This window comes from Fibroporia radiculosa, assembly GCF_000313525.1.
Source record: "Fibroporia radiculosa TFFH 294 genomic supercontigs, scaffold3721, whole genome shotgun sequence".
NCBI classification, from domain to species: domain Eukaryota; kingdom Fungi; phylum Basidiomycota; class Agaricomycetes; order Polyporales; family Fibroporiaceae; genus Fibroporia; species Fibroporia radiculosa.
The window spans coordinates 158,923-182,324 of NW_012133392.1; the positions used below are offsets into that span (position 1 = coordinate 158,923).

At 49.8% G+C, this 23,402-nt stretch overlaps 5 protein-coding genes across 5 annotated transcripts; 4 read left to right on the plus strand and 1 right to left on the minus strand.

Moving 5' to 3' along the window:
• Positions 1-1,068: 1,068 nt before the first annotated feature.
• Positions 1,069-2,145, plus strand: FIBRA_05019 (uncharacterized protein; the record flags this gene model as incomplete). The annotated part of the gene is made up of 1 exon (XM_012326798.1): positions 1,069-2,145. The coding sequence occupies one exon, from the start codon at positions 1,069-1,071 to the stop codon at positions 2,143-2,145; it is 1,077 nt and encodes a 358-aa protein (XP_012182188.1).
• Positions 2,146-2,861: 716 nt separating this feature from the next.
• On the plus strand, positions 2,862-9,370 carry FIBRA_05020 (uncharacterized protein; the record flags this gene model as incomplete). Its single annotated transcript, XM_012326799.1, has 26 exons — positions 2,862-2,882; positions 2,941-3,028; positions 3,081-3,244; positions 3,298-3,370; positions 3,422-3,466; positions 3,521-3,571; positions 3,627-3,667; positions 3,722-4,013; positions 4,068-4,411; positions 4,466-4,563; positions 4,616-4,640; positions 4,700-4,788; positions 4,843-4,859; positions 4,912-6,049; positions 6,103-6,362; positions 6,413-6,633; positions 6,687-6,882; positions 6,939-7,227; positions 7,281-7,570; positions 7,625-7,976; positions 8,036-8,151; positions 8,205-8,684; positions 8,736-8,882; positions 8,933-8,968; positions 9,018-9,215; positions 9,270-9,370. 26 exons carry the CDS (start codon positions 2,862-2,864, stop codon positions 9,368-9,370), a joined length of 5,172 nt encoding a protein of 1,723 aa, XP_012182189.1.
• A 758-nt stretch (positions 9,371-10,128) lies between these two features.
• Positions 10,129-12,687, plus strand: FIBRA_05021 (uncharacterized protein; the record flags this gene model as incomplete). The annotated part of the gene is made up of 13 exons (XM_012326800.1): positions 10,129-10,792; positions 10,908-11,001; positions 11,055-11,077; positions 11,129-11,158; positions 11,209-11,255; positions 11,308-11,354; positions 11,401-11,500; positions 11,549-11,577; positions 11,630-11,798; positions 11,869-11,939; positions 11,992-12,209; positions 12,261-12,386; positions 12,443-12,687. The coding sequence occupies 13 exons, from the start codon at positions 10,129-10,131 to the stop codon at positions 12,685-12,687; spliced, it is 1,863 nt and encodes a 620-aa protein (XP_012182190.1).
• Positions 12,688-13,051: 364 nt separating this feature from the next.
• On the plus strand, positions 13,052-19,071 carry FIBRA_05022 (uncharacterized protein; the record flags this gene model as incomplete). Its single annotated transcript, XM_012326801.1, has 9 exons — positions 13,052-13,210; positions 13,263-13,706; positions 13,764-16,259; positions 16,312-17,416; positions 17,469-17,830; positions 17,886-18,113; positions 18,162-18,240; positions 18,292-18,525; positions 18,581-19,071. 9 exons carry the CDS (start codon positions 13,052-13,054, stop codon positions 19,069-19,071), a joined length of 5,598 nt encoding a protein of 1,865 aa, XP_012182191.1.
• Positions 19,072-19,525: 454 nt separating this feature from the next.
• FIBRA_05023 (uncharacterized protein) lies at positions 19,526-23,286 on the minus strand (the record flags this gene model as incomplete). Its single annotated transcript, XM_012326802.1, has 16 exons — positions 19,526-19,584; positions 19,636-19,679; positions 19,734-20,219; positions 20,286-20,573; positions 20,671-21,068; positions 21,394-21,406; positions 21,460-21,654; positions 21,714-21,827; positions 21,881-22,257; positions 22,309-22,477; positions 22,539-22,836; positions 22,888-22,969; positions 23,020-23,057; positions 23,108-23,149; positions 23,205-23,218; positions 23,273-23,286. The coding sequence occupies 16 exons, from the start codon at positions 23,284-23,286 to the stop codon at positions 19,526-19,528; spliced, it is 2,631 nt and encodes an 876-aa protein (XP_012182192.1).
• Between the last annotated feature and the right edge of the window lie 116 nt (positions 23,287-23,402).

The following is a 23,402-nucleotide window of genomic DNA, read 5'->3' on the forward strand; positions in this document are numbered from 1 at the left end:
TCCCATCAGCACACAAACTGTGTGTCCACCTGCAACCTGAGCTGTGTTCTCTCGATTGCCGTCGATGGGCGAATCGATACTACGCAGGCGTCTACCAATTTGATCTCGATCGGCGGACTCAGCTGCAGTTCCTTGAACCCTTCTGCTTTTTAGTCGTCCCGACGTGATTTGTTTACGCAGTTGCCTCGTCAGTAGTGTCAGCGGTGAGCAATTATCTGTGCGACATCACACGGACCAGTAGTGACAATGGTCAGGATCCAATGCAAGCAAAACCTCTGACCTTCCTAAATTTCTCGGAAATTGCGCCTAGCCCTACACTCCTCGGGCCTCGACACGGGCAAGTTACGGTTCATCGTCCCGACGAGCCCTCACCTATTACGATCGAGACTCCAGCACTCATGGTTTCGACGTCTCGTGGAGTGATACCTCATCTCTCCAGAGACAATGTGAGGCTCACACAAGCCGTGCGCTGGATCCATGTGCCTTTTGAATCATTGTAAGAGCCTCCACATTCTTGTCGTTGCCAAGTGGTCGCGATCTGCGGCGGCGGCGCGTTTTTCGTTTCCCCCCTTACGAATGTCTCGACTTTGTAGCCTGGAGCATACGCCGCCCGTGCCGACCTTACAGTCAGGGACACATCCGCTTCACCGGTTTCTAGGATACGTGCCCTCACAGCACGCGTTGTCGATGTCTGTAAGGGATCCTTTTGATGGTCGCGATATGCCTCCAAATGGAAAAGATTTCATATCCGCGTATTGTATCAGAGGTGTCCGCAAGGTCGGATATTTTACTTCTCCCATTTACAAAATTCTTTAATAGAGTATATAGGTAACTACGCACGCGTGGATGTCATGTGTTTCGGCTTGCAATCCCGATGTGGTGACGGCTCTCTCGGACACCCCATTTACCAAACTACCTCATTCGCAAAAACGCCTGACGAAAAGCATCGATAGATCGGCTGCTTGGCTGGCAGAGATCCTCAAAAATCATCCACAACACATAAATGCGTCGTCAATCTCTCATGATGAAAGCCGTACGGAGCCATATCGTAGCCAAGTCTTGGTTCATATGGCTGGAGGGACAAGTGTACAGGCGCGTCGTGCTTTTTCACAGACCTTGATGGAAGACCTCGAGAGCAGTGATTCAGAGCAGCTGAAGCCCCTCCGTAAGCTGAACGATGGCGTCGCTGGCTATGTCTTCGACCTAGTACCTCTTCGAGCCACTCGCGTTGTGCCGATGAAAGATACATCTGAGGTACTGTCCGACCAGGCACACGGAGCTCTCAATTCCATCATGCCTAGTCCCGATGACCATAGCCATGCCGACGACACTGCCCGGTTGACCACCCTACTCCAAGCTTCCCTCGACTGTCTCTCCCCAAACACACTTCGGATCGTCAATTCAGCTAGGTCCCCTCACGAGATCTTGCGCCTGATACGTGATGTTGGGATTGACGTATTCGATGCTCACTGGGCGCAACGCGCTGCGGACATCGGCATTGTCCTAGACTTTCGCTTTCCGGTGCCGGAGAACCCGTCTGTTGCTTCGACAAACTGTCCAGGGCCTCGAACTCGGCATAACGGCAAATTGGACTTGGGGCATAACTTGTACGACGCACAATATGCGCATGATCACTCACGACTCGCGTCCAGCTTTCTCGATGCGTTCTCTCACCAGGGGGGATTTGTCAACAATGAAATTTCCGGAGTTAGGGTATGCCCGTGTGCAGCCTGTTCTCCTGCGCGACCAGCAGACCATCTGCGACATAGTTCTGTGGATCGTCTGTCATTCCCCATTGAACCCGAGAATTCAAAAACAAATTTAGTACAGCCGCCTCTCAAGCGATCATATCTCCACCATCTTCTGCATACCCATGAAATGTCAGCACACTCTCTGCTGGTGATGCATAATCTCTCCGTGTTGGACGCGTTCTTCGATGGGGTGCGGAAGGTCATCGCCGATGTCCATAGGGATTATGAACAAGAAGTAGAGAGGTTCTTGAATATGTACGACGAAGACATGACTGTGTGTGACGAGGCGAAACTGTTATGGGCCCAGGTCGAGCGTGCAAGGGGGAAAGGGCGGCTTACTAGAGAGAAAATCAAACAAGCTGAATCTAGCCTTGGCACGTCGGTGGAATTATAGATGAGCAAGCATTTTGTGTAAATTACCAGTGACCGTCTTCTCCTTCTCACACAGTTTGGGTTCATAAGTATTATGTACCTTGATTATTGTGCTTGAGTACAGCCGATATAATCTGCGTGAGGCGGAGTATCCGAGAACTTGTTTCAAAGCTAGAAGTGCCGTTGTATAGTGCTTTCAGTAGACTCGCAGAAGGCTCAAGGATGTGTTGGCAGCATGAGTCGGTAGTTGTTGCAGGCGGTCGGAGATTGTACAGAGTGTCACCAGGTATGGGTAGAAGGTAAAGGACATCGTCCGTACTTTGAATCGCATGCAATTAATGCATTCGACGGTAGCAAGACGTGACTAGTAACTCTACTGGCCCGTACGCAAATTCTACAACGAGCGCTTAGCTGATCATAATGCTGTATGCGTTAGCGCCAGACGCATAGGAACCGATCGCGCTGAGCGCGTTGCGTTCGGCGTACGACTGCGCTGGTCCTCGACCTCTAGCTTGCCCTTATTCTTTTTCTTGGATAGGCGTTGGATTTTTTGAGGCTCTGCAGTGACTGTGGTGCACCAAACAAATCAATTGGAATACCCTCGGGTCTGTTGGTAGTCGCCGATCTACGTGACGACTTGGACGCCTACTGCAGCCCTGTTGCAACGTGTTGAGGACCTTACAGCTCGCTTTACACATTACGTTTTCTTTTCACTTCTGAGCTCGCTATATCGAGATGATGCCCCCAAAAGATATGCTGGTACGTCAATCGTTTGTCATTCTATAGGAGGTTCAAGGTCGCCGATCAATGGGGGCAGTGGGAGAGTGGCCACGACGAGTCAGTTGAGGTTAATCAACGCGCTCTCATTGACAAAGTGCTCGCGCGGTATTCGGGGGAGTTCACGGGTATGCGATGTCTGTTCATACAGCTGTGCAGGAACTGAATGAATATCATCAGTTTTCCGTGAGCTTCTGCAGAACTCGGACGATGCAAGCGCTAAGTCCGTCGAAATACATTTCGAGACCAAAGACTTCCTGGACAAGCGGGGCAACAACGAGGAAGCATATAATGCTGAAAGTTCCAATGAGAAGAAACATGAATTAGATCAGAAGGCAGCGCTAGTGAGACTCTAGTCCTTGTTCAAAGTGTACATGATCGCTGAATGCCGCTTGAGGTGCATCAATGGACATTCAGGAACGATGGCATGAGCTTTAGAGACGAGGACTGGAATCGTTTGAAGAAGATCGGTGCGTTTTCTTGTGCGAAGAAGATCACTCTCTGATAGTGTTATCCCACAGCCGAGGGAAACCCAGATGAGGAGAAGATTGGGGCCTTCGGTGTTGGTCAGTACTTAATGACTTTACAGTGCGGGGATGCTTTGACTTACGTTCATCTAGGCTTTTATAGCTTGTTCTCCGTTACAGAGGAACCATTTGTCACCTCAGGAGGTGCCAATCCCTGTATTCTATCAATGTGTGCTCCTGCTCAATCGACGCTCGTTAGGACAATGGATGGGTTTCTATTGGAAGGACAAGAAGGATCAGGTGAGATAACCGTGAGACGCGTAGAGGAAACTTCCAACATCTTGTTCTATACAGCTTTTTGCTCGTCGAGGGAAGCTTCCATCCGCAGATACCGATGTTTGGACGACCTTTGAAATGTCATTGAGGGAGCCCGCTCCGATACCCCGTGCATTTGATCTTACGCGGTTCCTTGCTTCTTCCCTCACATTTATGACACATCTACGCGAAGTCAGCGTTTTCCTTGACGATAGACGCATCTCCCGCCTGAATAAGAACGCTGGGTCTCCAAATTCTGTCGGCATTCCTCAAGGACTTAAGAACCTGAGCCTCAGAGGTATTATGCAAGTAAAAGATATACAGACTACCCGTGAGTCCATCCTTGCTGTGCGACGCTGAACTGCTCCAGACAATTTTTGTTTAGCATTATCTATCAAGACCGAGCTAATCCGATGGGTGTACATGAGCGGCAGCGAGAGAAAATCCACCGTAGTAGTATCCAAGCCGACACCGGCAGTTGGTTCAGGGAGTTTCTTTTCTTCACTATTTGCTTCGCTTTCTGGCACAAGCACTCCTCAGCGGCCTGTTACACCTCTGCAGCCAGTCAGCGCAAACGATGCTGATTCAACTGAGATCATTGAGTCAAGCGTAACTCTATCAGTGTTTACAGCTGAAGTTATGGTAAAAATCGACCAAAAGTTACGAAGAGAGCTTAATCGTGCCACAAAGAAGAATCCACCTACCAGCATGAGATTAGAGTTGATATACGTGAGCCTGTTATGATACTTGTTGTAGCATCATTCATGAACCCTGTCCTTACAGACGGGTAAGGATGAATATGATGCGAGTATCGAAGAGGACAAGAAGCAGCCAGAGATGACTGGGAGCGTTTTTCAAGGCCTTCGTGCTGATATAGAAGGGTATGGCGTATCAAGTCACTATTATATTCGTTGTCACTATCTTTATCCTTAGCGTGGGCGCGGCAAAGATCTTCATCGTAAGTGTCTCAAGTCGATCTCTCGATCTGGTTTAACAAACGTACGTGCCATTGTGCAGGGCCATGCCACTGGTCAAACCACCGGAATTGCGGGTCACATAGCGGCACGATTCATTCCAACAGTTGAACGAGAGTCTATCGATTTGATGTAAGTAGGGGTCGACCATTGAACAAACGTTGCGACTGAAATTTCCTCTTGTAGGGACCGCACCGTCGCAGGTATGATGAATTTTCTCTAATATGCGCAATGTTTGAAGCGTTCTTTCGATAGTTTGGAACGAGGAGCTACTCTACGTTGGAGGGTTTTTGGCTCGCGCGGCGTACGAACTCGAGATGGCTAACTTACGCCGATTATGGAATGGTGCAGCTGATTCAGAATCACTGAGAGTTCCCAGTGACACCGTACAAGCCTGGTTGCGCGGCCGAGGATTGCATCTGTTGAAATTTTTCACATTCCATCACTCTACGCCATCTTCTCTCGTCTCTACAAAACTGGAGGCCGCTTTCTTTGCTTCCGCACCCAACCAGCCGTTTCCGATCATCTCATCCACTGGCATCCGGAATGTAGTAGATGTCCGTATCCAAGACCAAGTTTTCTCGGAATTTTTGAAAGAGCTGCCTACATTACCTGAAGATGTCGTGAACGGTGCACCCAAGATGATCAGCTCCCTGCGTTCACGGGGAATGATCAAGGAGATCGAGTTCATGGACGTGCTTCATGAATTGCGGGCGAGACCGCTATCGGAAACAGAGATAGTGGCTTGTTTCAAGTGGTGGCTCACAATGCAGAGCCAGAGTGTCCCGCAAAACCTCGTACAGATCCGGTCTGAGCTACTAAATGCAGCCGTACTGATCCTAGGAGACCGGGACGCTGACGATGCAAAGATAGTGCCTATGTCTGCTATCCAAACACTCCTGAACGTCCGCGGGATGCCAGGAGCTATAATCCCCACTGACGGCCCACTACCACCTCATCTACTCCCGGTCAGTATCAGCAAGCAGTTTGACCACAGCAAATTGGCGGCAGCATTTCCTTGGCGAGAGCTAACCCTTTTGGATTGGTTGCGATACGTCACAGCCCCCACTGTATCAGCACTAGGGGTTGACTACGATTTCACGAGCTCACCACAATGGGCGGAGCGAGTACTGGAAGTAGTCTCTCGGGCATGGCAGCAACTTCCGAGAAGTACTCAACAAGAAGTCGCTGCCCTCTTTCAAGGAAAAGTGTGTGTGCCTACTTCGGCAGGTATGAGGATGCCCGATGAATCCTATTTTGCGAGTGCCCACATCTTCCGCGATCTGCCCATGGTTCTGTTCCCTTCCGGAAATCAAATCAAGGGCCCCATGGAGAAGGTCCTAGTCGCCATCGGGGTTCGACAGCATGTTGAACTCCAGATCGTTTTCAACAGGTAAGGCTCTGGTAATTCTTATCCGGTTATCCTCTAATACATGCACATTCCAGGATGATTAAAACTGGTGACTGGACAATTGCTGAATTAATCAAATATCTAGTCGCTGTGCAGGCCACGCTATCATCTGCAGAAGTAGATCGTCTTCGTATGACTGCTGCGTTTCCCAAAGAGAGTAATCTTGATAACAACGAGAAATCTGCTCGGTTCAAGGCCAGTGAGCTTTACGAGCCAATAGACACACTTCGAAAGTTGGGCCTTCCAATCATCAGCTGGGGTGATCATCCGAAGTGGCGAAGTAACTCTGAAGAAGGTCAGTGGTGGTTATGCATGCTTTAGGACTTACTGACTATTCTCGAGCAGCTAAGTTCCTTTACAGTCTAGGATTGCGCCGTTATCCCCCTCTGCCCATCATCTTGAATTTGGCTTCCAATCCAGACGAAAGTGTACGATCACTTGCGTTGAAGTATTTTTTGGACAACTTTGCCACTAAGTATTCTGACTATGATCCCACCGCATTCGTTGACTTGTCATTTGTACCTGCTATTAAAAATGGATCGAGCCACATGGCAAAGCCGTCCGAGGTCAGCATTTACACAGAACTAGTTTTCTCCCTTAAAATTGACAGTGGCTGCAGGTGTTTTCAAATGGCTCTTGGGCCTCACTCGGATTCCCAGTTGTGGATCCGAGTCTTCAGATGGATGCATCGTCCAAATTAAAGATCCGTGAACATCCTCCAGGAGCTGCTTTAGTCAATCTCTTGAAGCAATCTCCTCCACATGCAGAAGCTGATGCCAGGACTTGGTTCGGTATATTAGCGACTCGCGTATCAGGTACGTGATTCACGTAGTGTGCCAAAGTGAGTGTCCCAGTGATGAATGAGATATAGACTTCAGTAAGGCCCAGCTTGAGGTATTATCACGACTACCATTCGTCCCAGTCAAGACTCCTGGAAGCGATGCGGCGATCCGCATGTTGTCTCCCAATCAATGCTACTTTTCTGGAGATTCCAACCTTCAGTTCCACTCTAGGCTTTTTGTGTTCGTGGATTTCGGTCTCCAAGCAAATCAGTTCCTCAGCGCATGCGGGACGAAACACGAGCCTTCAGTGGAGGAGATTACGAAGATTATGCTGGAAAATCCTCGGCATTTTTATGATCTTGCGGAGGGGCGGGACAAGTATGTTCGGTATAATCTTTTCCAGTCATTCGCACTAAGCAGGTGTTGTTTAGCTATCTCATAGAGCTACGGAATATCGCCGTCAACTTCCGCCTCATCTCACCGACTACGGTGGCTCGTCTCAAGAGATCTGCGATTTTATTAGGCTCGAGGCGAGTCAAGAAATCTTCAGTGGCTGAGAAGGTTCGACCCTCAGACCGTCAAGATGATCTGGAAGAAGAAGATTGGGATTTTGAATACGACTTGGTGACACCTGATCGAGTGGTCATTGCGGACGATTCAAATTTATACCAATTATTCGGTAGCTCGATTTTTACAGCGCCACAAGAAGAACTCATCGAAGGTATGCGTTTTCGAGAGACCTTCTCTGGGATTTTACTTACCACGGACTGTTCAGGATTCTATTCACAATTGGGCAGCAAATCATTAGGCACCCTCGTACGGGAAGAATACAGCACCGGAAACGAAATTAAGGAATCGCGTAAAGCTGCTGAAGTTCGGTCATTAGTATTGGAGAGGTTACCGCTTTTTTTGCATGAACAGCCACACACTCGTCGTCGTATCACTTTTGACTGGCTCAACGATGATCGCAACTTTATCGTCAAAATGTTCGGTAAACTGATGGTTGTCAAGTCTCTCCAATTCGACGGCAAACCTTTGCGACGCACTCAAGAGTCTTCCGCAGTGGCCAAGCGAGTTGGTCGTGGGCCAATTGAACTCTGGTTGGCAGGACGTGATCAAGTGGATATGTATGAGTAAGGGAGATGTGTGCATAACTAATGACAACCTCACTAAAATACTTCTGCAGAGTGTCGACGTCCATGTGCCGGCTTTTATTCGAATCTCCAAAGATCAACGATTCGCTTCTATTTATGACGATCTTATCAACAGACTTGAGGGCTCTTAAAAGGAGGGGATATAACGGTATGATATCATTTGTTTACATGCTCTGGGTAGATTGTGTATATCTTTTCCAGTCGATCGCATTCTTCGGCAGCAGAAAGCGCAGCGCGAAGCTCAGGCTGAGGCAGCGGCAAGATCGTCAGCGCTTATCCCGGAGAGTCGTTCCCAATCTCCGACATTGCCTGGTACCTTGAAGGCTGAAGAGAAGCACGAGATCTCATCAGCTCAGACGGAGCTTGCGAAGCTGCAATTGGGTACTAATGACCCTTTGAGGAATCCGCCGAGAGCATCCTCCACAATTCGCCAGTCGCTCGACTTATGGAAACGTCGATTTGGCGCGAAGCCACAGCCTGTCAAGGGTTCCGAGGACGAAACCAATTCCCTTCCGGCCGGTAAGCCAGGCAATGTGGACAACATTCCATCACCGCAAATTGGAATACCACCACAAATCACATCCGAGCTCAATATGGGACCTCTCGAACAAACACATCAGTCAAAACCTCAAGGCGATCGGAATGGCTCCAGGTCCGGTGTAACTCCACCCTCCATGATCGGTGAGCAGTCTTGACATCTCTGAGACGTAGATTTATGCCAAATATCTCCAGCCCACAATGTCAATCTTGCCATTAATGCATGCAAGCAAGAGAAAAGTGACAGATTGCAGTCCCGCGAAAGAATGCAGATGGTGGAGGAAACACTAAAGGAGGGATATTGCGATGGTTCTGGGGAATCGCTAGACCTAGTGCGGGTTGGTGCGTCATATATATCTCCTTCACAGTGGAGTCTCTTCTCACTATACCAGGCGATATGGGGAGTGTGAATTTCTTCGTGTCTAAAGGTAAATGGGAAAAGATAGCATGCTGTTTTATATTGCTCACTGCTTTCAGACATCTCCGATGCCGAATCACTTATGGCAGCGAAAGCGGAAAGCCTCGCGAGATTCATATACGTGATACAACCTCTCTGTGAAGCCTACAAGCTGCCCATGTCTAGCACACATATTTACTACGATTCAGTCGGACATCGCATCGCATTCAACAGGAACGCGAGCTTGTTTCTCAATTTGCGATACTTCGAAGCATGGCGTATGTCCAAAGCTGCGTCATGATGTGAATGGACTGATAGATTTGGCTATATAGACGATGAATCTGTACAGCGTGGCGAAATGAGGGATGCTCAAGTATCATGGTCTGTCGTTTCTGTCGCCTGCAGGCGTGTCTTGACCTATGTTCAACTATAGGTATTTTACCCTGGCCCATGAAATAGCGCATAACCTTGTTGGGCCTCATAACTCAGAGCACGAATTTTATTTTTCCGCAATTTCACAAGCCTGTCTCCCATCCTTGATTAGGCTGCTGCCTACGACAGACTCATCCTCGTAGTCCACACATATTCGTCACGGTATCACTCGTTTATAATACACGGTTTGACTAATTGCACATAAACTCAAGTAATCCATGTAATCTATGACACGTTCACCATGCATGATGCGATGGTCTGACCGAAGTCCACTACCGCTGTGGCAGAGCCTGTAATCCTCCCAGTATGGGCAAAACGGTGTCCGATTGTCGAGCATGTAGTACCAGACATGCGCAAAAAGAGACCGCATTTGCACTTGATTTTCCGAGCTCGAACGTTAGATGTTACATTCAACGGGCACCGAACATGGCAGATCGCTAGCCTCTGATTGGTCCACTTGCCATGTTCTTTGCACGCAAAGTCCAGCCAAGTGATCGCGCTTTGAACCGTTCAAATATTGCAGGGAAATGCGATCTCTCGCGGCCAGCTTCCGACGCATGTTCAACCGCCGAACTTCGTCAATTGCCCACGGTGTCCGGAGCGAACTTAGATCCAAACTACGGCACCTTCCAAATTAGATATCAAGTGTGGCTCCAGCGCGTTCCCCAATAGCGCCGCGTTCTGCTAAGAGTTACCCTTGCCTCGTACGCACTCCTTGCCCTTGTCCTCAACGCCGCCACATAGTAGGCAGCTGTCGAAATGGGTCTCTACGAGGACGAAGACGACCGAGAAGAGTACAAGCAACACAATGCTCCTGATCCAGAGAGCGAAGCGCTGCTCCCGACCTCACAGCAGAAGATTCAGGATCCAGCACAGTCCAGGTGCACCTCGAGATGTTCCGTATTCACCTCTCGTCATGCATGGCAGATGTCCCTGGCTTTTCTGAGCGGGATTATGGCTTGCGCATTCTTGCAACTCCTCATCGGTTCCCGTCATTGGTTATTTTCTGGACAGGACGCTGACACCCTCAATGTAAACATTCTCGCCCCCCCATACGTTGGTTCCACAGAGGTCCACCATTTCCCTCCTGCGACTCCGACTAACTACTTTCCTTCGTTGTTCCCAACTCATGTTGGTCATGCTGGCCCAACACCAACCGGCGCGGAGCCCGGACTCATTGCTACTGCCCCAGCGTATCCCATACATAGTGGCGCTGCTCACTTGGTGTCACCTTCTTTTACTCAACAGGGAGCTAACAAGAGCGATTTTAACTTATTCACACATTGGGGAAATCTCTCTCCTTGGTTCAGTGTCGGCAAGGGTGCGTTCGGGCTGGACTCCAGTCCAGAGGCTCCTGATACCTGTCGTGTCACTGGCTTGCATCTCCTGCACAGACATGGTGCACGTTATCCAACCGAGTGGGGTGAGTACGTTCAAACTCATAGTGAAGAACTCAACGCTGCTAGAGCCTACATAATAGCTGTTATGCTGTTCTGTATCCTTTACTTGCAGCGACTGACGTCTGTCTCCGTCATCAGCATCGTATGGCGGTCCCGCAAAGTTAGCCTCGAGATTGAATGAGGCTGCTTCGTGGTGGACTGCTAGCGGCGGCCTGACATTTTTGAATGACTGGTCAGTAACGCGTATACGTTCATCCTGCGAGTACTTATGTTACTGTGCCGCAGGACCTATAAGCTAGGGGAAGAGAGTAAGTTTGCGAACAGTGGTTGAACATGCGTTTCCCTCTGACTTCGACCAGTCTTGACGCCGTTTGGCAGGCAACAGCTATGTGAGGTGCAATTATCGGGACTATGCATTGCACTCATGAATGGATTGTAGTTGATCTCGGGGTCTCGATGCGTATGAAGTATGGTTTCCTGTTGAAGGTAGGTATACTCTCTTTGACCTGGATAAATCCTCATGGTCATCAATATACAGAATTTTACGGAAACCAATACTATACCCGTCTTCCGCACTGAGTCGCAGTAAGTAGTAATCTGCCACTAGCCGCCCCTCTTATCCTTCAAGCAGGGATCGTATGTTGGCGTCGGCATTGAATTTTGCAATTGGTTTTTTTGGTTATCCTTTCGAGGGACAGTATGAGCAAAGTATCACGATTGAAGATCCTGGTGTGCGTAAAGTGCTGTTCGTACTGCTGCTTGAGCTAACTCTTCCGTAGTACAACAATACGCTTGCGCCGTATAAGACGTGAGTTGGTCGCACCGCCCTTGAGTTTGCCGTTGTAACCTCTAATCTGCAGATGCCCTAATGCGGCTTTTCCCTCAAAATCCGATCGTGCTTTCCCTTATTTACAACAATGGACCTCTATATATCTCAGGGATGCACTTGCCCGCCTTGCCCCTCAATTGCAAGGCTACAATCTAACTATTGAGGATGTGTATACCTTCCAACAGCTGTGTGCATATGAGGTTTGTGGTTGTCTATGAGTTTATGTGAAAATCTGGATCAGATATATCAACTAAACAACGGACTTCTCAGACTGTCGCCATTGGATATTCCAAATTCTGCGAACTCTTCACAGAAGAGGAATGGGAAGGCTTTGATTATGCGTTGAGTACCAGTCCCTTTCCAACTATGAAATATAGCTGATGTTTCGATTAGAATGGATATATACTTCTGGTACGATTCCGCTTTCGGATCACCCCTAGCGAAGGTATTGGGTATAGGATATGTTCAAGAACTGGTTGCGCGCCTTACGCATACACCTATCGCAACGCACAATTCATCCACCAATGCCACCTTGGATGATAGCCCCTTGACATTTCCTTTAAATCAAAGCTTGTATGTTGATGCTACACACGAAGTTGTAGTGCTGCACGGTGCGTTCTAGCATGGTCTTGTGGCCACTATTGACGCTATTATAATCTTAGTTATTACCGCACTCAACTTGACTACTTTGGCTTCCTCGGGTCCCCTTCCCGCTGATCATATACCTTCTCACCGTTCATTCAAGGCATCCCATCTCGCACCGTTTGCTACGAACATTCAGTTCCAGCGTACGTTGGCCATCGTCATGAGACATTTTCTAAGCGCTGACCTCACCGTTTCCAAGTCCTTTCATGTTCCTCGGTGAAAGACCCTCAAATCCGTATCATAATCAACGATGGTGTGGTGCCACTTACAGGTCTTAAAGGTTGTCCGGTTCAGCAAGATGGGATGTGTTCCCTTGCTACATTCGTTGAGGCGCAGAAAGAGATTATCGAGGAAACAGACTGGGAATACGGATGCCACGGCGATTGGGAGATCCCTGCGGGACCAGCATGGAATACTACAACAGGGTCACCCCCTTCGCTATAGATATTTGTCATAGATAGCCAGGTTACAGTTGATGCGTTTTGCGTAATGTTCATTTTAATTGTTTGGCTTCCAGCTTCAGATACCGAGCTACTTGAGGGAAACCAACAGGGACAATGAGCCACTGAGTTCAAACAGATACAAACAACATGAGGCCATTCTACGACACAGCGAGACAACCCAGAAATGACAAGTCCACTGGCAAGGGCGTCCTCTATCTGAGCTCAACGGCCAGCTGGCACCGCCTCCGTCTGCTTGTCTCCTGTTTTGTTCTCAATTCTCGCCTCGATTCATTCGTGCAATCTTATATTCTCTATTGTTGCCTCGTCTTTCTTTCCCCTCGCTCGCTCGTTAATCTCTTTCTCATATGTCTGCTCCGCCCTCGCCACATAGTGGTCAACTGGGTCATGACAAGGGACGCACGAAGAAGAAAGACAGACCACCAACCCTAGTATTCGGCGACCCTAAAGCTGCATCTGACGGGGATGTACAATACGAGCGCGATGTTCGTAGAGATGTACGACAGGTAATCATCCGTCCGGATCGTTGCACCCTTTTGCTAACTACGTGTTTTACAGCCTGTTGGCCGCGTACGAACAGCCGAGGAGCCTATTACGCTAATGGATGCCGAAGCTCCGCGTTCTGCCTCTGCTACATCTTCGCTTGATCCCTACTACTTCAGCGTACAGAGCCCATCTTCATCGCCTCTACCTGCTCTTCCGAGCACGCATTCCCTGCCCAAGACTCCCGAAATGCGTTCTGTGAACGAACCTGTCACGCCAGGCAAGGATCCTGCTGCCATTGACAGACGAGGATTGGTTGGGGTGGGTGAGCTTGCTACCCCACGCTGGGCGCGGGGGTCACGCAACGATGACATTGAGACTGAGGAGCCAGTGGGCGAGGTGAACGAAGATGATATTAGTGATGATGTACGGTTCGGCGTGGAGGAGGCCGAGAAAGATATGCCAGATAGCCCGTGGACTATCGAGGCTGTGGACGGCGATCCAGATGACAAGGACCAGGTTGGTAATTTATTACCTACATCTCAGTATTTTCCTAATGACACGCATGTGGAATAGTTTCTCGAGGTGAAGGCTGTTGCGCGCCCGTTGCGCTCGCAGCGCTCTGTGGCAGACGAGAGCGGTGGCGAAGAAATTCTGTATCCTCGCCATCGTCATCCGATAGATCAAAATATTCCCGATCATCCACCGGCCACTCAGCTAATTGACATCTCTACTCCGGAACTTACCATTGCTTCCGATTCAGTTGTCCAAACGGGCAGTGGGGTATCGCCACCCAGCGCCTTCGCCTCTCTTCCACACCGTCCACGGAAACGGACATCGGATGAATTTGAGATGGACTACGCTGGAGTATTGGTGTCGAAGCATGCCTCCATCGTAGTACCAGCGAATGGCAAAGAAAAAGATAAAGCTTCCGTGCGTAGGCACAGGAGTCTTGGAGTCGGGTCGCCCTCGGCGGGTTCCTCGAGGGAGAAGGCCAAGGATCGTCGGACAAATACGCTGTCCGTCAGCGTCAAGCATTCCAGACAAGCTTCAGCGAGCTCTTCCTCTTCAAGCCACGGGGAGACACATCCTCGTCGTGCTCCTTCAGATTTCTCGCATCTTCCCCCATCTCCGTCGTCATCTTCCATCAAACAATTCCTGAGACATGGGACATCAAATAGTAACGCCACTTCTCCTCTACAAGGTGCTTCGAGAGAGAAGGAAATTTCATCGCAGCTTCCAGCGAATGTTGTCGCGCACTCACTCTTGCGTGGTACTCAAGAAGGATGGTCTGATTTAGACGACCAGACAACAGCTGCGGCTTTGAGGAAGCTGGACGGTCTGTCCTCTCGGAGTACTCGTACTAGGTCGAGTATTGGTCCGCACAGCCGATTGGGCAGCTTGAGTCGGCCCAGTAGTCGGCCCAGTACTCCGGGAACCGGCTCATCCCAATGGGAGGGTATTGAAGGTGGCCGCAATAACAGACGTACCAGTACTCATGCTGTCCTCTCCACTAAAGACCTTGAGAAGGTCAAGGAGCCGTCATATCATCGGCAGGCAGTTGGTTCTAACTTCGAAACCACTGCGACGTCCGCAGATGGCGAGCGCCACGGTACTCCAGTAACCTCAGGTGACGATCGCAGCGCCTCTCCCTTGCTAGACAAGCCACTAAAGAAGTCTGATTCAATCAATGCTCGCTCAAATTTCACACCCAAGCGCGGTTCTGCTTCATCTGGGACTTTCACAAGTACTCCTACTACCAGCTCTCGTGATTCTGCGACTTTGTCTATCAGTACTAGCGCCACATCTGTGTCGGCGACGTCTGGCCGGCAGTCGGCGAACAAAGCCAGAAGGAACAGTGCCAGTAGTGATATATCAAGTAGTCATACGGGCGATGCAACGTCTATACGAGACCGGGCTGCCGCATTGGCTACTCATTCGGACACTCATGAAGAAAACCCGGTACCTCCTGTACCGCCACTGCCCAAAGACATCTCCCAGTACAAGCCCCAGCGACAATCGTCAAATGGTCCGGTACCAGAAACCCCTGGCGTTGCAAAGTCCAAGCGAGAAACAATCAGTGATATCAGCTTCCAAGCTGCCCTGGATGTTCCTTCGTTCCCTAACACGCCTTCGAAGCATGCTTCGCTGCAAGTACACAAGTCTACTACGCCTACTAACTTGCACAAGACGCCATCAAAGAAATGGAGCTTTACTAACGCTTTGGGGAAGAAGCTCTCAAATTCGCCGTCGACTTCTTCGATGAAGGACGCTACAGCTACGAGGTCATCCGGGTTTCCCATCAGTCCGCGCTCTTTGACATTTGGTGCGCAACTTAGGAAGTCAGTCTCTAGGGAAAATCCGCTCTCCTCGGCTTCCAAGACTTCTACGGAAGACTGGTCACAAATAAACGGCTCTGCGACTTCACTCGCATCTGTGTCATCGGTTGGTTCTGTGTCGGGGTCTATACGGGATCCTTTATCTCCTGCTATCTCTGGTGCATCTCTGCATCCATCTGTGCTGTCGTCGCGGACACCAGATCGCTTAGCACCGAGTCGTTCTGAGACCGCTTCGAGTGCGAGTACCAACGTCCCCATCGTCCCACAAGCACCTCTGAGCCCAACCTCTTCCATTCATCGGCACCCATCCTCTAAGCGGCTTACTCCTTCTTCTATCCCATTTTTCCGTCGTTCGTCGTCACAATCTATGCAGTTACCTCCTTCTCATACGATGCCTCCGCCTCCCTCACCTACGTCGGCCGGAACGCACAGTTTCTCAACTCACCTGCGCGCACCAAGTAGCCATTCTCCCATAAAGGATACTAGCCTCTCTTCACCTTCTGCAGCTGGTTCTGCTCATAAGAAGTCGTCTGTGCTAAGTCTCGGCTTGCCGTCACTACTGAAGGGTTCAAGTTCTCGGCGTAGCTTACACTCAGATAAGGAGAAGAGCGATGCGAAGAGCGGCAAGGAGAGCCATTCGGCGAAGGAATCGGATAAGGAAAAACAAAGAAAGGATGACAAGGAACGAAGTGAAAGTAGAATCTCTGTTCTGATGGGTCGAAAACGTGGAAAGGTTCGTCTCAAATTCATGGGACTTGAATTGAGAAGCTCAGTCCTTTGCACAGACATTGTCATCTGCGCAGCCAAAGAAGATAGAACCAGTGCCTTTGCCACCGATGCAGATTTCCGCTCTACCCGCTGCGACCGCGCAAAGAGTTGCCAGTCTCAAGTCCACTTCATCTTCATCGCTGTCGTCTAATCAGCAGGTGCAATCGACGAAGCCAGTCTCCTCTCGGGCAACATCCCAGACTGTCAGCTCAATGCAGAAACAATCTGATACATCATTGCGAAGTCGGAATCAATTACCTACGATTGCTGGTTCGCCATCGGTGGGTAGTGTAACTTCACATGTTGCAAGAGAAGCCAAGGAAGCCCCACCCTCTTCATCCTTGAACCCGACTGTAAGTCTATCCAAAGAGACACCTACTAAGATTCCTCGAATCTCGAGCCGATCTTCAACGGCGAATTCCCCGACACTGAAGGCCAATGGAGCTGGTCGGAGAGCGAGCTTATTAGTTGGTGGCTCCGCGCTTACGCCCTCGCGTGGGGCTTCACCGACTGCGGGAAATGAGTTCATGAATGAATTCGGTGTGCTTGAGAATGGACATGCCCCATCTTCGAAACCTACTGCATCGAGCCAACGTCATTCCATTCGGGCGTCTCCGTCGACGACGTCGCGTGTTCCTCGCCAGGTTTCCGCGTCCACGTCCACCACTGCTAACAGTGCCGCCCCGCGCAAAAATCGTGAATCGATGTCATTCGCTGGCCTTCGCAAGTCATCAACAGGATCGGTGGCGTCCATATCATCTGTTGCACAACAGAATGAGCCTCAGTCGTCACATCGCTTCTCCGCGCTCTCGCCTTCGAAGGGTTTGAAGTTGCTCAGCCCAAAGATGTCTCTTCCAACATCTAGGTCCTCCAATTCCTCATCCACACATAGTATCCAGCAGGCCATGGCTTCTCCATCCACAAGTCGACAGTCATTGTCGACTCCGTCGCCCGCGCCAAGCTCAATTGATGAGGAGGAACTACTTGGCGATGAAGAGATGTTGCAGTACATTAGACGTCAACAGGCAAAGAAGCTCGCAGCCGGGGCAACACAGGAGGAGCTTGATGGGTTATTGCGATTCCCAGAACCTATCGCTCCTACACCAGCGACAACACCTGCTGGTGAGTTGTCCTTTTAGCTATACCATTCATCGTATTCACTTTTTCATGTCAGCCCTCCTTAAGAGTGCACAGGTCCAATACTTGTCCAATTATGAGTGCAAGGAGATTCTCGATTTCCCCTCTGTCTACTGCATCGGTGCCAATAGCGACAAGAAGCGGGCGACTTGGGAGAACTCAACCAATAATCATGGATATGACGATGAACGAGGAGACTATCTTGTAGTGAATCACGACCATTTGGCATACCGGTACGAAATCTTCGATACGTTGGGCAAGGGCTCTTTCGGTCAAGTCTTGAACTGTCGTGACCACTGTACGGGTGAATCCGTGGCCATCAAGATCATCCGAAACAAGAAGCGATTTCATCATCAGGCTTTGGTTGAAATTAAAATACTTGACAGCCTGCGGAAATGGGTGAGTGGTCATAGCTTGACTCATGTCTCAATCGTCCATTCTAACCACTATCTAGGACCAAGATGAGAAACATCACGTCATCAAAATGACGGAGCATTTCTACTTCCGTGGCCACCTTTGCATTGCGATGGAGTTATTGAGCATCAACTTGTATGAGCTAATCAAGGCTAATGGTTTTGTTGGCTTTACAACTGCATTGATACGGCGCTTCACAAGCCAGATGCTACAGTCCTTGTCTCTCATGAGGCACCACCGTATCGTTCATTGTGACTTGAAGCCTGAGGTATGCCCGTTGATCGATCACCCTACCAGACCCCTAATCTGCTTCTAGAATGTCCTCCTTCGACATCCAGCGAAGAGTGCGATCAAAGTGATCGATTTTGGCAGTAGCTGTTTCGAGCATGAGAAAAGTAAGTGAAATGTTATCGACTGCGATATATGTGAATCCTAATCGGTGATAGTCTACACATACATTCAAAGCCGTTTCTATCGATCACCTGAAGTCATCCTGGGCATGAACTACCACATGGCAATTGATATGTGGAGTTTGGGCTGTATCTTGGCTGAGTTGTATACTGGTTTTCCTATCTTCCCTGGCGAGAACGAGCAGGAGCAGCTTTCGTGTATCATGGAGATTTTGGGCGTGCCAGACAAAGACTTTGTCAATCGAAGCTCGCGGAAGAGGCTGTTCTTCGGTATGCTTTGTATATTTTTGTTATCTTGGTACACATTCTTATTGAGATTGTGTAGACACCACAGGTGCCCCCAGGCCGGTTGTAAATTCCAAAGGCCGGAGACGACGCCCGGGCACGAAAAGCCTCGCCCAAGTCCTTCGATGTGACGACGAGCAATTTGTAGATTTCATCGCTAAGTGTCTGGTCTGGGATCCTGAGCGACGGATAAAACCACAAGCCGCGCTAAGACATCCCTTCGTTACCGCAGGCCGACGTGCAAAGATCACCAGTCCGACCCCGGGCACTGCAAAAGCGTTGTTGTCTTCTACAGCTGGCTTCAGCAATCGGAGCAGTAAACATGTTACTGAGACGCCAAAGAAGTCTATGATCAGTGCACCTACTCCCCTTACTGCTCGTTCTACTCGGACGAATGGGGCCGTCCCTAGCACACCTAGTACGTCGTCTACAGTGCACTCGAATCTGGGCTCGTCGAGAACATATCGGACGTCTCAAGCACAGTCAATGTCATCGTACCATTCAAGTCGAACAATGGTCAGCCGATCCTAATTTGTTGATGTCTTGTGTGGCGAAGACTAACCTGAGCTTCCTTCCAGACTGCAAAATGATAGAAGCACTAACTGGCATCGTGACCTGGCTGCTCTGATAGAGCTTTCTCTGATCTGCATTTATATTACTTATCACACGCTGACGACTCTTAAGCTGGTCTGGTCTTCTACTGCATACCCTGGTTCACTGTATTTTATTAGCATCCATCGCTCTGATTTGCTAGTTCGTTGACGATTTTCACGCGTCCGATGCTATTTGCACCTCATCACAGACATACCTGCACTATTACATCTTCTGCATTCCAATACATCTGGATTAATGACTAGTATCTTTGGGACTTTACCTATCCCTTTCGCGCGGTCTGATTTGCGTGTCATAACGCAGGAACCGGGCAACTTGGCACCATTTGACAGACTGCTAAGCCGCAAGTAACAATGCTACTACTGACAGCCCACTAGATCTCCACATCCCCCGCACCATCTAGGCATCTCAATCTCAAAAAGACGTCGCTCCCTGCTGAAGTTATTAGAATCTGCAAACAATTATTTGTAACCAAACACATACCCCACCCATCTAGAGAGACAAATTCCAATAAACCACCAAAATATCTAATTCATAAAAATTGGTGCATAGTGTCTGAGAACACCCAATCAACGACATACCTAGCGTACAGCCGACTCATTGGAAGTCCATATCCCAGCCCGGCTATGGTGCCCATGCCTATTTGGACACCACGTCCAGCCATTTCCGCGAAGAGGCCACTACCGCCTGCTAGAGAACCTGACCCTTCAACGGCAGCGCTGCCACCAACATGTTGAGCAGCATATGGGCCACCCCCTAGCTCAGGGTCGTCCCATCCGCCCCCGCTGCTTGATTGCGCTGCATTGCGTCCGGCAGTAGTAAAGGAATATGAGAAGATCTGGGCTAAATGCGTCGGCTGAACACCTCCACCCTGATCGCGCACGCGCATAGAGAGGAACCGCGGACTCGAGGAACCGCCTATAGGAGGCGGAGAGATAGTGATCACAACAGGGGGAATGGTTGAACTGCGGGAAGAGGAGTGCCGATTGAAGTGCCGTTCAGTCGTGGCACGGAAAGCGTTTTTCAGAATCTCAGTGAGTATGTACTCCAAGTGTACGGGGACATAACTACAACAATAAATCATAGCACTTCAGGCCCATTGTGCGACGCGTTTTGAGATATTAAACACTTACGCGAAGGTGGCATCTACGTCGCCGTCGATAATGATCTCTGGATGGGCCCCAAATGTGGCTTCGCAGAGTTCACCTACCCAAGACGCACACATGGAGACCATGTCCCGCGGTGAACATGACATGTGCACCACACCCAAATGGTCTTTGCTGCTGTCATTCTCCTCCAGAGCACGAGACAGTGCAATGTGCTGCTCGGCAATGAGACGGACGGAAATGCGGGTACGTATAGCCTCGTCGAGGAAGATACTAATCTGCTCTGGAGTCATGTAGCGCGAACATTCCTGGAAGCTGTGCGTGATAATCATTCAGCGTCCTGAACTCGTGCAACACCCGAGCGGGCGAGTCACGTAGGACCGGCCATGTATAAGATGGGAACGCTACTCACCCCTTTGCCATGGTGGGGACGTCATCTGCATGGGCTCGTACAAGCGCCTCAAGCTGTGCGGAAAATCGTTTGTTATCCTCCAAGGTTTTGACTGGAGGATACGAAGTCATGAGCTGGAAGCTCCTACGATATGCCTGCAGTGTGCGGGCTATGAACGGATTCATTCCTACAATGAAAGGGAGTGCTTCCAAGGAACGGGCGCGCAGAGCCAGACGGCGAGGTATCTCTGCGAAGACATATCCAACAGAGGCGAGGACAGATTCCGGGGAAACGGGGTCGGCGAAGGAGAGGAGGTCGGAGAGGACGAGCGGGCGTGGGGGCTGCTTACGGACTTCCTCCATTCGTCGTGACAGCTGCGCCGCCGAAGGACCTCCGTCCGCTGTGTAGCCACTACCGACCTGCGCATGCAAGGCCCTTCGGTCGATGGTGCATGCTGTTAGAGAGCGAAAAGGACGTTGGCAGGACCGAACAAGTCGAGACGACGCTCCCAATCTGATCATGGCCTCCGCTAGGATGTCATGCATCCATCATAGGCACATATCTCCCCATTCGATCAATGTCACAGCCGAACCCAACGCAAGCCGCGTTCGAGAGCTCTTCTTGCATGCGTACAAGATTCAATATTCACACACATGTTTCATGGTAAAACGAGAAAAAAAGTCCAATAGCGAGTCTGAAACTAAAATAAAGTGCATAAACGACAGAGCTATCCTAGTTATATACCTGGTACAATGGCCTGCATAGTATAAGATGAGCACATCACAGTGGGAAAATAATATGTATACGTACGTGCTTGAAAATTTCGTGCCTTGTCGCACCACCTTTTCCACAGCGTCCAGGAAATCCCGTTCGGTCGCTACCTTCCGTCGTGCACGGATCGCAAACATTCCTGCCTCCGTTGCTACTGAACGAAGCTCTGCACCAGTAGTACTAGGGCACAGCCGTGCAATCAGTTCGAATCGGATATCACGCTCGCAGCTCATACTGAAATGAGGCATTCAGTGACACATAGATACACGGTCAATAGACTACACCACACGAACCTTCGAGCGTGAATACGCAGAATATTTGCGCGACCTTCCACGTCCGGCAGCGAGAATTCGACTCGTCGATCTAACCGACCAGGCCGGAGAAGAGCAGGATCTAGCGTATCAGGTCTGAATGGGTTAAGCCAATGTCAGCCCTTAAAATCATTACGAGCAGCACACACCGATTCGTAGCCATCAGGACCTTGATATTTCCTCGCGGGTCGAATCCGTCTAGCTGATTGATCAATTCCAACATCGTTCGCTGCACTTCGTTGTCTCCCCCGGCACCATCGTCAAATCGCGCCCCACCTATCGCATCAACCTCGTCGAAGAAAATGATACATGCTTTCTTACTCCGGGCCATTTCGAACAGTTCACGGACCATCCGAGCGCCTTCCCCGACGTACTTCTGCACCAACTCCGAGCCAATCACACGAATGAATGTTGCATCTGTACGATTGGCCACTGCTCGTGCGCAGAGCGTCTTCCCCGTTCCTGGTGGACCGAATAGGAGGACACCCTTTGGAGGATCAATACCGAGATTTACAAATCGCTCAGGCTAACACACACTCAGTAAACCTTCGTGGATACGTAAACGAGATGCACGCACCGACAATAAAGGTGTTTCTACAACTTCGCGAAGCTTCTCGATCTGTTCCTTGCAGCCACCAACATCAGAATATGTCACATCAGGCTTCTCTTCCACCTGCATCATCGTGACGGAAGCATCAATCTTGGGGGGTAGCGGAATCTGTATTTGATACTTTGTTCGGTCGACCCTGCCATCCCAACCAGTCAAAAAAAAAGCTCTGATCGCCGCGAAGGAATATCCTTGCTCACCCTACCCGCATGCCCTCCTCGATATCGGTCGGCGCCACCCGATCACCAAGACCCACCACAAATTTTGCAATCTGCTTGATGTTGATTACATATTTGTCCTGCTCATCTGCACCCTTCTGGCCCTGCATTGCGCCCGTGGGGTTCACAGCACGAGCTGCGGCGGCGAGTTCTGGATCCTTGGGTATGATCTTAGTACAGCGTGCGACTTGGAGAGCGTGCTCTTCGTTCATACGTTGCCGGTCAACTGGCAGGTCCCACAGATTTGGAGAGGCAAGCCCGGTATCAGACTCCTTAATTCCTGAAAAGGAAAAAGGTCAGAATGGACGGAGGTAACATTATGCGAGCATACCGAGTTTCTCGTTCACGCGTTTCTGAGCATCTTTGATATCCTGTTCGATCTTTTTGAGTCTTGATGCATAAGCACCCTGTCCCTACAGTGCTGTAAGTACGACCATGGGTACTGATAGCATAGCAAACTGACATATGTTTTCAAGATCTGAATGTCGCTGTCGTCGAGGGCTGAAACCCTTATCAGTTCGCGAAAGCAGTCCAGGTGATTCATTACAAACCTTTGATTTCTTTCTCCTCCTTATTATCTGCTTTCTTCTCCCCTGTAGACCAGAAGCGTCAAGAGCTATACAGCCGGCACTCAATTCTCATACACACATTTCTCCCAGTCGCTGTTAGCAGTATGTAAGACACAGAGTGCAATACAATAATGATTGGATACGTACGATTTGGGTGGCATGTTGGGAAACTTGAATAATTCTGAAAGAGGAGATGAGAGTGCGAAGAGAGTGCTATGGAAAGGACGCGTCAGTGTGCACCGAGAACGACGCGCTTCGGGCATACCGGTACTTAAGT